Source organism: Berghia stephanieae, chromosome 2 (assembly GCF_034508935.2).
Source record: "Berghia stephanieae isolate SIO BIC M18660-M18661 chromosome 2, UCSD_Bste_1.3, whole genome shotgun sequence".
In the NCBI taxonomy this organism is placed as follows: domain Eukaryota; kingdom Metazoa; phylum Mollusca; class Gastropoda; order Nudibranchia; family Aeolidiidae; genus Berghia; species Berghia stephanieae.
The window spans coordinates 127962809-127977968 of record NC_088361.1 but is presented as its reverse complement, the minus strand read 5'-3'; the positions used below and the strand labels follow the sequence as shown (position 1 = coordinate 127977968).

General features: G+C 33.3%; 1 protein-coding gene across 2 annotated transcripts in view; it reads left to right on the top strand.

Moving 5' to 3' along the window:
• Positions 1-15160, top strand: part of LOC144966574 (uncharacterized) — a 21617-nt gene extending 6457 nt beyond the window's left edge. Inside the window, exons 5-10 of one of the 2 annotated variants that reach the window (XM_078903255.1) lie at positions 766-850; positions 1760-1885; positions 3491-3567; positions 5431-5557; positions 7210-7838; positions 11066-15160. In XM_078903255.1, the coding sequence (XP_078759381.1) occupies positions 766-850; positions 1760-1885; positions 3491-3567; positions 5431-5557; positions 7210-7796 (1002 nt within the window). In that variant the 3' untranslated portion in view covers positions 7797-7838; positions 11066-15160. Of the gene's footprint in view, positions 1-765; positions 851-1759; positions 1886-3490; positions 3568-5430; positions 5558-7209; positions 8644-11065 lie in introns of those variants that run through there. The other variant, XM_078903254.1, reaches the window with a different exon arrangement.

Sequence of the window (15160 nt, the reverse complement as noted above, 5' to 3'; positions counted from 1 at the left end):
AATACCACTGATAGTTTAATAACTGTGCTGAGCATTACAATTACAAGTGTAAGAAAAATAAAACACTTTGTTGGTTTCTCTTCCCATTTTACAAAGGTTTACATTATTAAGATAGGTCTTATGGGGTAAAACTTCAGGATTATATAACAGCGAGTGATCAGGACGGTGAATAATAATAAATTATCTCTTTTGGGATGCAATAAAGTATTATTATTATTATTATTATTATTATTATTATTATTATTATTATTATTATTATTATTATTATTATTATTATTATTATTATTATTATTATTATTATCAGGTTTGTCAATTGTAAATGCCCTGGCAGAGAAATACTTAAGGCATAGCTTGAGTTACCATTTATTTTTTATTATTGTTTGATATGGATCTACTCCTGATCTCTGTAGAGCTTTTCACCTTTGATCGTTTTTTCACAGCCTCATGTAAGCTTGATTAAATCTTTTGACTGGTCTGATGTATTTTTTTTTCTGGCTAAATTGGTTCAGTAAAACCTCCAATAACAATGAAACAAAAATATCGAATATGTGTGAAATGGATTTCACAAGAGTTCATACTAGAAACAGTAAGTGTGAACTGTAAGACAAATTAATACAAGAAACTTGAGTCACTGTAAGTGTTAAGACATGTTACCTGGGAAATCTTAGCTAGTACAATTATCAATTGTAGGCTTATTAAAAAAAGAATTAAAATGAATAAGGATTAACGATCCTTTTTCTAATACTTTAAAATTTTCTTTCACAGTTTTGTGTTGGAAATACAATATTTTTTACCGTCACTGCTATTGTTGGCTGTCATATTTCTGGATTTGGTCTCGCATATTTATCAAGTAAGGAAACAATATTTGCATTATTCAAATTTATGGGTTTAGATTTTATTTTCATTCAATATCTACATTTTAAGTTTAAGAAAATAAAAAAATTCCTGTAGTATTCTAAGATCTTAACCTGAATTACAACATATGTTTACATGAATATAAGTTCAGGGGTTGTTCTAGTTTCTGTATTCTGAAAATGGACATTAACATTTGTTTTAACACATGATGAATAGGACACCAGTCTCTTGTGGAATACTTTGTGCCAGCGTTTTAAATAATGAATATGTATCTGTCTGTTTCTAAAATCTAATAGCAGTAGTAATTGTTTAAATATCAATATATATATATATTTTTTTTTTTTTTTTAATTATTATTTTTTATTTTTTTTTGTACAGCGCTTATATTGCACGAGATGTTGACGCTATATAAGTGTGCAGTATTATTATTATTGTTATTATTATTATTATGTACTCTAGCTATGCAATCATTGCTAGTTGGGTAGGGAGAAGGAAGGCCAGATAAAATTATAGACTTAATAGGGAGTTAAATAAGATCCAATTAGGAGTGAAATGGTTGCTCTATCCTATAAGTGACATAACCGCAAAATAATGATTCTAAGGACTATAGTTATTTTGTCTTTAAAAATAAATTGATCGAGCTATATTTTAAACAAAAACAAAAACATACTGCCAATATTCTAAGATAGGTTAATAAAAGTACTCCGTCATTCAATGATTATTGAATCTAATTTTACCAATTGTGGTTTTTATTCAGTCATTCATTTTTATTTTTATTTTCATTTCTTTATTTATTAATTATAGACTTTAAAAAAATTCATTTAAAAGTTTTGTAAAAATTGTTAGATTGATATTAAGGAGTCTATCCACATCTCATTATCTCATTATCCCTCCCTCACACCAGCCATGAGTCTTATGTTGTGGCCAAGTGTCATGTATCACTCCTTGCCATCAAAAGCATACAGCAGAATGAGGCCAGGACTTGAGTGGCTGGGACAACACGTTACTGGACCGGTCCAAATTGTCTTTGGTGAGTGGCATATGTTACTTGTGTTGTAAAAATTACATCAACTCAGACTACAATAAAATCATTCGCAACATCAGTAAAGCTAGAAGAATCTGAAATTGTCATTCAGCCTGTAGTTGACATTCAGAAACATCAAAAGCAAATCCAGTAATCTCCATGTACTGGAACTGCACGTATTAAAGTGATGAACAATTTTCTAGTCAGGTAATAGATGTTGAAAGATAGCTGAAAGCCATCGTTGTTTGGGCCATGGCTGTATTACTCAAGGTATCTGTTTAGAATTGTGGCCTCATGGAGATTGTTATCCGTTATATGATTAGACTGTCCATTTATTAAGCCTTACACATCTACACATAAATTAAGTCCACCTACCTAATCTTTGAAAAATAAAAGTGCATGGAATGTTATTCCACACTTAATTACTGATCAGAATTTGTTTTAACTATTTTGTTTACAATTTTAGGTGTACTTGCAATTGATATGGTTACATAGATTTGACCCAAAAGCGGCCATTTTTATGTTTTTAGAATATTTTTGGAGGAAGAATTGTTTGATTCCAAGAGGGCCTTCGATTTGTACATTTTCTTTATGGGAATTTGAGAAATGCAAGTCAAAAATCCTTCCCAAGAGGCTTTCTATCGGTGTGCCTCAATCATGGCACAAACTCTTAAGACCCCTGCTTAAGGTCAGAACAAACTGGGGTTTTATCACACTACCCCTAGTGCAATGCATAAGTGAATTATATTTGTTTTAGGGTCATTTAGAAATCTTTTTGATATTTTCTGAAATTTAGATACCTACTTTTATATTAAACGGGTGCCTATTAACAATAGAAAGAGGAAAATGTGTAACTATGGTTAAAAATAAAAATAAATATTGATTAGCTTCCATTGGAATTTATTCTCAACCACAGCGATTAGAGTTAAGCTTTAAGAAGCATTATAATATTATATGTAATTTGTAATTTGTCCAACAAATATCTCCTCTTTGTCCTTCAGTCAAATCTTACAACTCTATTTTCTTTGAATATTAATCATTTCATTTTCTATTCATTCTTCTCAAAGCTGTGTGAGTGCACTTTACCCACAATATTAGTTTAGTGTCTTCACTCATAGTTAAATTTCACTTATTTTTATTCCCACGATAGATTTAAAAAAATGATTAAAACTCCACAAAAACAATGAATTGTTTAATGACAATTTGTTACTTAGTCTACATTTTTTGTGAACATGTAAATAAAATCCACAAGCCGACTTTGGTAACACCAGTGCCATCTTAAGTCAGGGTAAATATGGAAAAGTTTAAGATAGGAAGCAGCAAATAATTAACAGGATGTTAGCATTTCTGAAAACGCTAATATGAACGCAACAGCTAGTGAAGGGAAATAATCTAATGCTCCCATTTTAAATTTACCACCACTCATTGTTTCCCTTCTTATGGCCAAAGCCTTGCTTCACATGTTATTCCTTATCCCAATTTTTTTGTCCAAATCTCTCTGCCTGACCTCACTGGGGACGAGGAAAAATTTGTTGGATTAATAGAATCAGAATGAGCTACTTACACTCTTTCACAACTTGCCAAAAATAGTCATGTTGATTCTGTCCACAGACAAGGTCAGACAAATGACCCCGGACATCATTTCCAAAGTGACAGCAAAGGATGTTGAAGAGGAGTTTGTACCTCAGGCAAGTCAAGTTTCAGTGGGATGTTTGTTTTTTTAGTTTTTGTTTTTTTTTTTTCTTTTTTTGTTTTTTGTTTTTTTTTGTTTTGTTTTTTTCATCTTTTAGATGCTGGACACTGGACAGTGCACATAATGTAAAGCTGTAATTTGATAGTGTGTTCCATGAAGAATCCTTTAAGTTAAAATTATTTTTTTTTATTTGGTAGAAAATGGTGTATTTTTTAACAAAATAGTTACTAAGTTTCTGAACTTTATCCCATATTTTAAAAGTGTCAAACGTATTGTAGCAATTTCTCTTCTCGGCATATGAAACTAGTCTATTGCATATTACTTTTCTTCATATATGTTAATATACTCAGCTCCCCTAGTGGGAAGGGAGGACTTGAAATAATCTAGAAAAAATCACCTGACTAGGTTTTATCCGTAAAATGTTCTTGACATTTGAAATTGAGGGGAGGCATGCCTGGGTAAGACATTTTACACATGTTATTCTATTCAACTAAGGTGAATGAATAAGATATTCTAAGAGTTCCTACTAAAAAGATTGCCTAACAGATGACTTTTACTCTATGGAATGGAATTTTTTTTGTTTCCATGTGGTCTGCTTGGTGAGAAAAAAAGCATTGTGCTCACTTATTCCTCCTCGTGATGCTTGAGATAAAAAAAAAATGAAATTTAAGCTTCAATTTAATTCACAAGAACAAATGTTGTAAACACTGATAATAATGATGATGATGATGATTTTAATGTTAGACTAGTGTAACTGAAGGAATTGACGGTGATTGGGAAATCCTACAAGAGGGACAAAAATATGTGATGAGTCTGGTAATAGGGAACAATAGTGTGATGTCAAAATACTGGATCCAATCTTCGAAGGACTGGATAAATATATTGATGGCATCTTATTTTCTAGCCTAAAGAAATGTATGCTGGCTGTCAATAAGGATCATCCATTTTTGCTCTTTTACGCCCCGTAATCTGAAGAATCTGCCTATATGTCCTGCTACTAAAATATTATGATACAAACGAAAGAGTGATAATGGAGAGTTATCAGATGGGAACAATACAGACAATGGACGTTTCGGGTACAAACCCTTCATCAGCACAACGATAAACAAATGAACATGGAAAACAAATATAATAAAATGTGGTATAACTTGTATCATCTGTACTCAATGGTGGTTGGAGTATGAATGAAACGGTGGCGTAGTGTGGGTTAGTGGGTAGGGAGTCCCTCAGGGGTGTGATCGGAATGATAAGAGCAGGTCAGTGTCTTATCATTCCAATCACATCCCTGGGACATCCCAACCCACTAACCCATGCCTCGCCACCGTTTCATTCATACTCCAACCACCATTGATTACAGATGATACAAGTTATAATGTATTTTATTTTATTTGTTTTCCACATTCATTTGTTGTGCTGACGAAGGGTTTGTACCCGAAATGTCCATTGTTCATATTGTTTCCATCTGAAGCCTCCCCATTATCACTCTTTCTTTTGTATTTTCATGATCCCAGGCTTCAAGGCAGTCACCGCTACTCTCTAAAATAGTTTTGCCACCTTATGACTCAATATTTAATCTATTCATTGTTTAGTCCTCTAGAGGACTGGTTATACACTTCCAATGAGTTTTGAAGCAGAACAGAGGAAGGTGGGACGTCACTACTTTTGCTTCCCATTGTCTTTGTGAATTAAGTTTAGGCTTTTATATAATTTTTTCTTTGTTTTTTAAAAAACTGCTTCAAACTTCAAGCAGAAAAGTTAGCATGGTACTTGATCAGCATGTGCGGCTGGATTCTGTGGAATTGCACAATATAAATGTTTGTATCTATTTGTTTATACATGTTTTACGATATTCTTTTAGGATAATTCTGAAGTGGCATCAGCTCTATCCAAGGCTTTTCTGGATACTGAGGATGATAATGGTACTTCGTCATCTGTACCTACACCTGGTCTATCCAATAGTCCTTCATTCAACAACAGCGAGGAAGGTAAAGTTATTTCTTTAAAAGAAACAAACTTTTGTTTATTCAAGGAAGAATTTACACAATGTTTTATGCACCACCCGTATCCACGTATGCAGTGTACAACAATATTCACACTCACATCCATACACATACACCCACACACACATATACACAATCTATACAACTAACAAATAAAAAAAATAACAAATCATGCTCTTTCGCCAGGCATCACCGTTGCCTAGACATTCCATGACGGAATATAGATATTCCATCAAACAGGATATGTCTGATGTCAACAGGAATCACCCATGTTGTCCAAGTGAGCAAATTGGGGGTTAATAATCTTGCTCAAGGAAAAACAATGAAAGTGCCTGAAGCGGGGCTCAAACCCAGGACCTTCCGGATCACAGTGCACCACTCGGCCACTTTGCATGAAAGGGAATTATTACTACTAAACTGAATAATGATATAATCTAACAATAACTTTTAAAACACATTTTAAAAGATTACGTTACACAAATTGCTAACAGATTCTGATGCCTTTGGAATCGGTTGTTGGTAGGATGATGGACAGTTCTCATAAAGACAAATCTACAGCAAAAGTTACTCCTAGGCTATGGGCATTGAAGGTTGATTAGAGTAATATGATGATTACTGTTGTTATTATTATTATTATTATTATTATTATTATTATTATTATTATTATTATTATTATTATTATTATTATTATTATTATTATTATTATTATTATTATTATGAAAGACCACCGTGTCATCACCGTCATAATTTTCATCTTCTCATCATCATCATCATCATCATCATCATCATCATCATCATCATCTTCATTACTACCAATGCAATGACCACTACTACCACCACACCAACATAACCAACATCTCTACCATACCTGCAATTTTCAAATGTTTACATTTTATGCAGGTGGTCTGTTTTATATGGCATTACTTATTTTTGGGGGGTAATAAACAAAAATGAACATAACAGCTTAAAAAAAAAAAAAAATCAAACAGAGAACGTTTCGGACTCAAAACCCTTATTTAGCCAACAACAAAAACATAAATACATTGCATTAAAAAAACAGATAGATGGCACAGAAATATTTAGCATGTCCTTTCGGTAAGTTATAAGATCTTAGAATGTAAACAAAAAGATGCATTTGCTTTGTTACTAAATATGTGCATAAGATACTGCTAGTTAAGTCCTTGGAAAAGGCTCTTTACTCACATTCTCTCACATTACTCAGGTGTAAAATGAGTATCTGGCCATTATATGGTGTTGTCTCTGTCAAAAGGAAAACCAACATGATATTGCCTTACAGTCATCATGTCGATCCTACATGTCAAGTGTTGCTGCTGGTAGGGACCCCTTTTAAGTAGTTTGTGGATGTTTAGTGGATAATACGCTATATAAATGCTTAAAGGTCCTATATAGGTTGGATTTCGTCTTCAAAATTTCTGTTTTGGCTTTGAAATTCCTCTAAGTGGTGTCTGAAATTCTTGTAAGACAATTTTAAATTGTCATCTCTCCATATATTATATAGGTTAAGTTCCAAAATTACACATGGCTCATATAGGACTTGGGTTTTTGGGGTTTTTTTAAACTGTTGCTTTAATAGGAAAGAAAATTTGTTACTTTTTTTTTCATGATTTATTTTTTAGATTCCCTGGAGCGTCATGGGGATTTTGATCTGGAGGTAAACCAGATGCCTTCCTTTGATGACCTAGACAACACGGACGATGAACTTGACCTTCACTCCAGAGTCAGCGACACATTATCCCCTCATTCTGCCCAGTCAAACCTGAGTAGATTGAGTTCCCTTCAGTTTAATGCAGGACATTTTGGTGATTCTGAATCGGAAGATGAACACACTTTATCCGAACAGTTGGATTTTACTGATACTAATAACTCAAATTCAAACAATGCTGGCCCATCACAGGTCCAAGCAGCATTACAGAATCTCAGTGGTGCCTTTGTAGCCAGAACCATTTCATCTATGATGGAATCTGCTCTTCAGGGTGTGTCTTATCTAGGTCAAGGCCAGAGTGCCTCGTCTTCCAGTGTTATCCCAAGAACGGGGGCCAAGATTACATATACGTGTACGGAGGAAGGGGAGAGCATTGATTTCCAGAACCCACATGCAACAATTCCTGAATCAGAAGAGGAGATGAGTGATCTAGATCTGGAGCAAAATGAGCATATCGCTGAAATTGAAAAGGATTTTGACTTTCTCCACGACCTGGAGTAAAGAGGTGCACTGCAGCAGTGTTAAATGGAGGTTTTACTGAAAGTTTGTAATTTTTTGATTATTTTTTTAGATGTTATTTTAGTATATGTGGTAAAAGATGAATGTATTAAAGTATTGACATATACAATTTAAAATCATTGAAATGGATGCTATATCCACTAATTGATGCACTCATATGTGAATCATTTTAATTAATCAATCTGTCAAAAGAATGGTTGCACCATAAAGCTTGCTATGTAGAAGAAAAAAAAAAACCTTTTGTTATTCTACTTCATTAAGTCTATTATATTTATACTATAATGATACTGTTCTACTTGATCTCACTCACATGCTGGGCAGAGAGGTCACTTTCTGTGTCTTCTATCCCCCATATCTGTTTTCCTTTCCATGTTGCTCTCTGTCTTTGTTCTGAATTGAGATTATTCGTTTGTTTTTTTATTCCCAATCCTGGTGGGAATCCTTAGCCGGAAGGGAGACACTTAAATACAAAGTACCTTTTTTATTTGAGAGATGATACCTTTTTTTAAAATAAATTAACTCTCTGTTATGTACTATTATTGGTATTAGTTTTGAATATATTATACTTTGTAAATATTTGATTTCATTGCAGGATCCTTGCTTATGCCTGGATGGGACTTTAAGGCAATTTCGAAATAAGCACTTCGGTGGATTGCTCGTGGAATCTTCTGTTCCATATTTGAACCTGTCCCTTTTGTCTTGCTTTTTCTTTGGTGCTTTAGCTTCAGATCAAAATCAAAACTCAATATTTCCTCTAACTTTTTCATCTTTACTTTGCTGGAATTAACTAATAGTCTTGCATTATCTGTAAAACCAGTAAAAAAACAAATTTTGATCTCAAATGAATCCTTTTAAACAATCGTAGTGTGTTTGTTGTGATCATTTAAATCATATAGGGAAAATCCTACACTTTCAGCTGCTTCTCAGTTAAAAACTGAAGATTTTGTAAAAGAGAACAAATTTGACCTTTAACCTGAAAAAAAAAAAATATCGGGATAGAGGAATGATCTTTTAATATCACCGCTTGAACAAGTTGAATGGAAATTAGTGATAGAATGTAACAGTTTTGTACATTTTTAAGGGGTTTTTAGGTTTACTTTTATTTAAAAGTAATATACTCAATGAATAAGGACAGGGCTTATTTATAGGATAAGGGCCAGTAAATTAATTTGTTTTGTTATTTTCAATTTATCTCAATGTTTTGTTAAATATTTTATCTGTTGTTCATGACACATTTGGCATACAATTTTATTAGAAAGATAGTCCTGCGTGTTTTGATTATTGGTTTCATTTTAATTTTGTGTTGAATCTCAAACGTTTTCAATGATACAGTGAATATAGATTTAGAAATATAACTTGTTTTGTTAATTTTTAAAACTATGAGACAGAATTAAAAATGTTGCCGTTTTTGTTGGGTTTTTTTACTTTAAGTAAATTACATCATCAAATATCAAAGAACAGGAAAAGAGAGGCTTTGTGGTCTTCTGGTATGACACTCGCCATCTGACCCGTAGAGACCGGGTTTTGAGTCTTTGGGAATCGCCCTTTACTCACAAATAACCACATTGTCATATGGCTCTCAGGTGTTCAGCGAATACCTAGCTGAAAACATCATTATCTGTCAAAAAAAAAAAAGACAAAGCCTTAGAGGTATCATTTCTGGTCCAAAAACTTATTTGTTGTTGTTGGCATTTCACATCATGGAAGCTCAAGTTTTGATTTTTTTTTTTTTGTTTTTTTGTTTTTTTGTTTTGTATGATTCACTTTGTTTCCCTTAAAGCTTAATGAGATGTTGTCTAATCAATGGAACTTGACGACCTTAAAGCTCAACGTTTCCCTTAACAATTCTTTGAAGTCTCAGGTTTATGACTTTTTTTGACAAGTTAGAGGAGTCATTTGAATCTATTAGTTTACGGAGTGTAGATTTTCTGGCCAAAATTAAAAAAGTATTTATCTCATTGCGTGCTAGAACAGTTATGCATCTATCATTATGCTTATGATAATGGTATATACTACCAAACGCAGCTCTCAATACATTGACCTTAGACAGGTAATTTTTCTCAACCGTTTTTATTTGCTTGTGGTTTGAATTGCTGTTAGCATTGTTTGCAACTAGTCCAAAAAATTAGTATTTTGGGTAACTTCAACTCTACTTACTTACCCAAACTAGCGAGTGACAAGCTGATCAGCTATAAGTCAATTCTATCATATAATTTTACCCATTTCTCTTTGTATCTTTATTAGGTTAGGTATTCATAATTATACAAGGAATTAGATTATAACCAACTGGTTGTGATATGTCTTAAGGGATCTTTACTCTTAAGCTTCTTTTGCCTACTTTTGTAAGTCAATGCGATTCCAATCTGATGAATTTGACCACATGCCTCTTTGGGTTTTTTTTGTTTGTTTTTATGTCTTATATCTATACTGCCTTCCAGATATGAAATTCCTATTGTTGTGAAACTGATGTACTGAAGTGGTCCTGTTAAAATCAGAACAAACCCGCAAGGTTCTTAACCTTATTATTATCTCTCTTAAAAAAAACAAAAAACAAATGTAAATCTTCCTTTGAATTGTATATATCGATATCCTTGAAATTGACTCAACTGTGTAATTTCACTCGTGACAGCGGGTGGTTGGATGGGAGCATCACCCTTGAATCATATACCTATGATGTTCGCATGGGTGTACGATCCGATAGTGATGTCGTTTCTTCTTCTCTTTACTAGCCTATCCTGCTTCTTTGGTTTGTGATTGTATTTTTGACAGGGATATTTTTTTTTCTGTAAATCTTCTGCCTGTTTGTTCTTGGTTATTTATAATTTAGCTTATGATATCTTTAGGTTATGATTTTGATTTACATTTGTACTATTTTTGTTAGATTGCTTGTTTTTTTGTTTCAGCGGTCTCTCATATAACCTCAATTGTGTTGGAAGAGACCTAAAGCAACAAACAAACAAAAAATCACTCGTGACAGATTTATGATTTGTGTTGAAATTATTGTATGTGTAAAATTGATATTTCGTTGTTGGTGTTGTGTTGGTCCTGGAGTCCCAGTAGCTCAATTGAAAGACCACATGTCTAGCAAACAAAGGGACCAGTTTAAATTCTGGGTTGAGTTAAGGTTGTTTTGTTTTGTTTTTTTTTGTTTTTTTTTTTTGGGGGGGGGGGTTTCTTACCACTCTGTCCACCCAGCTCTGTTAATACTGTCCTATCCAACAAATAGCAACCAGTTGTCATTGTCTCCTCAGGGTAAAAGAAATCGGGATACACGTGTCTCCATGGACGTGATGGACCTTAAGGAATTACCTTGTGTTAGTTTACATTGTCATGATGTTCCAGTTGTTACAAGGCAGCAAATTATGTACAAATTATGCTGTAATTATTGTTAACTAATGTTATTTTGAATTTTTAAGCCTGGTGTCAGAGATCATAGGAAGAATAAACGTACAGTGGAACCTCCCGATTACGACACCTCCGAATAGCGACAACCTCCTGATAACGACATTGGCCCGTGGTCCCGATTTTTTTTCTATTTAAGATCAGTAAAAAAAACCTCCAAATAACGACGTACTTTTTGATAAAACCTCCGAATAACGACATCATTTTGGCGATTTTCGGCAGTTTTCGTAGATATATGATACTAAAAATACCGAGTTTGAGTACTCAAAGTTTATAAAAACTATTCCTGCTTGAACCAATGAGAACGCAGCTTTTTTTTTTTTGACGAATCTTGGCTGATATGCATTAATAAAAACCAAGGTATAAATCTAAGTGTAAGCAAGTAAACACAAAATCTTGGAAAATGTGATATTATGTGGTGATAGTAGTAGTAGGAGTAGTAGTAGTAGTAGTAGTAGTAGTAGTTGTGTTTTTGTGGGAGGAGGAATTTTATCTAACTCGCAGCGCACTATCAGTATCAGTGTACTCAGTTCAGATCACATAAAAGTCTCATCCAGACACACGCAAAAACCCTCTAAGAGGAATACACTACAATGTTTTGTTTTTGTCAATGTTAATAAAAACTGGTCCCGCTGGCCTTACCACGCCCACTTTGTCCGCCATCTTGGAAACCTCTAAATAACGACACCTCCGGATAACGACATAAAAACTCGGTCCCGTGGCATGTCGTTATCGGGAGGTTCCACTGTATTGGTAAATGGGAGAAAGATGACATGGTGATAAAATTGTAAATTATTTGTCAAATGATAGTTGAATAGAAATGTTTTTCACAAGTTCTGTTAAAGTTCCCAGTTCTTCAAAGTTGTGACCTGGCGATTATATCCATAACACAATTTCTTCTTTTCTAATCGCCACTAAAGGGAGGAAAAGGGAAGGGGGGGGGGGGAAGTGTTGCTGTCCAAATCCAATTATTTTAATGCTAGGATGGGTGGTACATTTACATTTTAGCCAATTCAAGCAGTTTTTTATTTTAAAAAATAATCCTATACCATTAGAGTACAGCGTAAAGAAACATGATAAACTAAAATTCTACTTTTAGACTCGAAGTTTTAGCAATAAAGATTAAGGATTTATAAGAAGGGACAGTAAACTTTCAGTAGATTAATTTCTGTATCAAATCTTCAAAACCTTTTGCCTTACATGTTCGTGTTTTCTGGTAAAAAGTTTCCATTTTGATATTTCAGAGAATATCCTTTTTTTTTTTCAATTTCAAAATTCAGTTTTAATTACTTATAGAAACAATGTCTGGAGTGCGTCTCTTACCTATAAAAATCATCATCATCATCATCATCATCATCATCATCATCATCATCATCATCATCATCATCATCATCGTCTTCTTTTTATTCTACTTCTTCCTCTTTTTTTTTCCTCCTCCTCTGCCTCCTCCCCTCCCTCCTCATTTTGTGCTGCTTCTTCTTTTTTTTTTTTCTTCTCCTCTTCCACCTCCTTCTCCTCCTCTTCTTCATCATTGCATTATTTTCGTAAAATGTAAATCTTGTAAAGTTATTTTACCGTATTGGATAATTATTGTAATTTTATGCATGTCATCATTGGCCATGATATCCTTTAGGGCATGTTCAATGATATCATTTATGTGTTAAAACACCGTCGCTGATTTAAATTAGACTATCTTTATATGGTTGTTTATTACATTCTCGCATTAATCTACAGAACAGATTTTACAACACACCTCTGTCAAAGCAATCTGTATTGAATAGTAGTCCTCTTCATGTGTATGCAATTTTCCCCTCATTGATGTGGGTCTGTTTGTAACTCAGTGTCAGTTCACCAAAATTTTGTTTTACCCAATGCATACCTACCTACCTTAAGGGATCATCTTTAATTTATACGGAAATTTTTGATGACAATTATGGACATACGGAAAAGGATGCAATATTACAGATTTTGTTTACACAGCAATTTGGTCACAGCCTTAGAGAAACACAAAATTCATCAGTAATAAATTGTAACATTTCAATCATACTTTACCATTTAAAAATGTCACATACAAACTTTTATATATGTAACATAAACTAAGTTACCGCAATTTTAAGGAGAAAAAATAATTTCATTAAAGTTGTAAAGGCTACCACTCAGTTATAATGGTGGCCGTCAACAACAAAGTTTATTTCACTTATAAAGTTTGTATGTAGCATTTTTTTCCTTTTTTTATATTTATTTTTTCTAAAGCCTTATGTGATTTGATCATGCCTGTGATTTTCATAATACAATTTTTAAAGAAATATAATGTTCCTTCATCTTTAGTTTTGGATTTTTCTTCTCATTATTTGTATTAATAGTCTATGATTCATTTTCATTTTAATTTTGTTATTCATTTGTTTAACGTCTTTTATAATGATGTGCATTAGAGGGATTTAATTTGCATGAGATTGAAGCTTGACTGTGTTTATATATACCTATACAATATGGGTGGGGTTCCTGACCTTCCATAGTGGGCAGGGAGGCACTTACTGTGTCTTCTATCCCCCTATATCTGTTTTCCACCATGCTTTCTGTCTTTCCCTTAGAATGAGATAACTTGGTTCTGTCCTGGCCGGACACCCTGGCTGGGAGGAAGACAGTCAAATGTATCGTTAGAGTTTTGGGAGATGATATTTTTTGTCTTGTAAATCATCTCTCTGTTATGCATTGTATTACTTTTTTGTTGTTGTATATAATAATTTGTCAACATTTGAGTGTATTTCTCTTAGTAGGAACCTGTGCTTGTGTCTGGATGAGACTTTAAGGTGATCTCAGACTATGTACACTGATAATGTGCTCTTGGAATCTACATCTGTTTCCTATTTGAACCAATTCCCTTTTGTCTTCCCTTTTCTTGGGTGCTTTAATTGTAATTCTAGAACTTTTAACTATCCCATTTTCTTCCTTTTTACTGGCGTTGATATGACCTAAATGTGTTGCAAGTACCGTAAAACCCTCAAAAAACGAGCAAAACGAACAACATTTAATATGTTGTTTTTTTTTTTTTATTCTGGCTCTTAATCTTTTCCCTTTGGGTAATTTATTGATTCTATCTGAAGAAAGTGTTGCAAAATATGTTTTTTTGTGCTCTTTAGAAAATGAATATAGATCTGTCTAGGAAATAAATATAGATATCAAGGTATCCTATCGGATCAAAACCCAGATTATCATTTACACATTTAATTGTAGAAGCAGCTAATTTCTAAACCCATTCTCATTATTTTCCTTTTAATTTGTGATGAATGGCATAAAATGTGGCAGAGAGGTCATTTGTTATGTCTTCTTTCTCTCTATCTGTTTTCGCTCTCCACATTGCTTTCTGTCTTCGTTTTGGATCGTTTATTTTTTAGTCCTGAATGGGATCTTTAATATGCAGGAGACAGTCAAATGTATAGTACTTTTATTTTAGAGATGCTATTCTTTTCATTATAAATCTATTATGCATTATTATAGTTATTTGTTTTAAATATATTTTACTTCACATTGCTGCGTATCCTTTATGGCAGGATATATGTACCGGGTTGGGATTTTAGGTAATGTCATAATAGGCACATCGATAGATTGCTCGTGGAATGCCGTGTCCTTAATCGAACCTGTTCCCTTTGCTATGCTTTTTCTTCGATGCTTTAACTGCAGATTACAACTTTTCCTGAATCATCTTATTTTTTACTGCCTCTGAAATGACACAATAGGGTTGTGAGGGCTGTGAAACCCATATAAACAAACAAACAAACATAAAAGTGTCTCAAGATTAAAGCTCCAAATAAACAGTAGGATAAAAAAAACCCCACATACTCGCGATATTCTTTGGTCGAATGTTGACTCAATATCAGTTAAATGAAGTTTACTGGGAATCGATTTATTAAAAAATGAAAAAAATGCAATCTCCCAAAAATAAA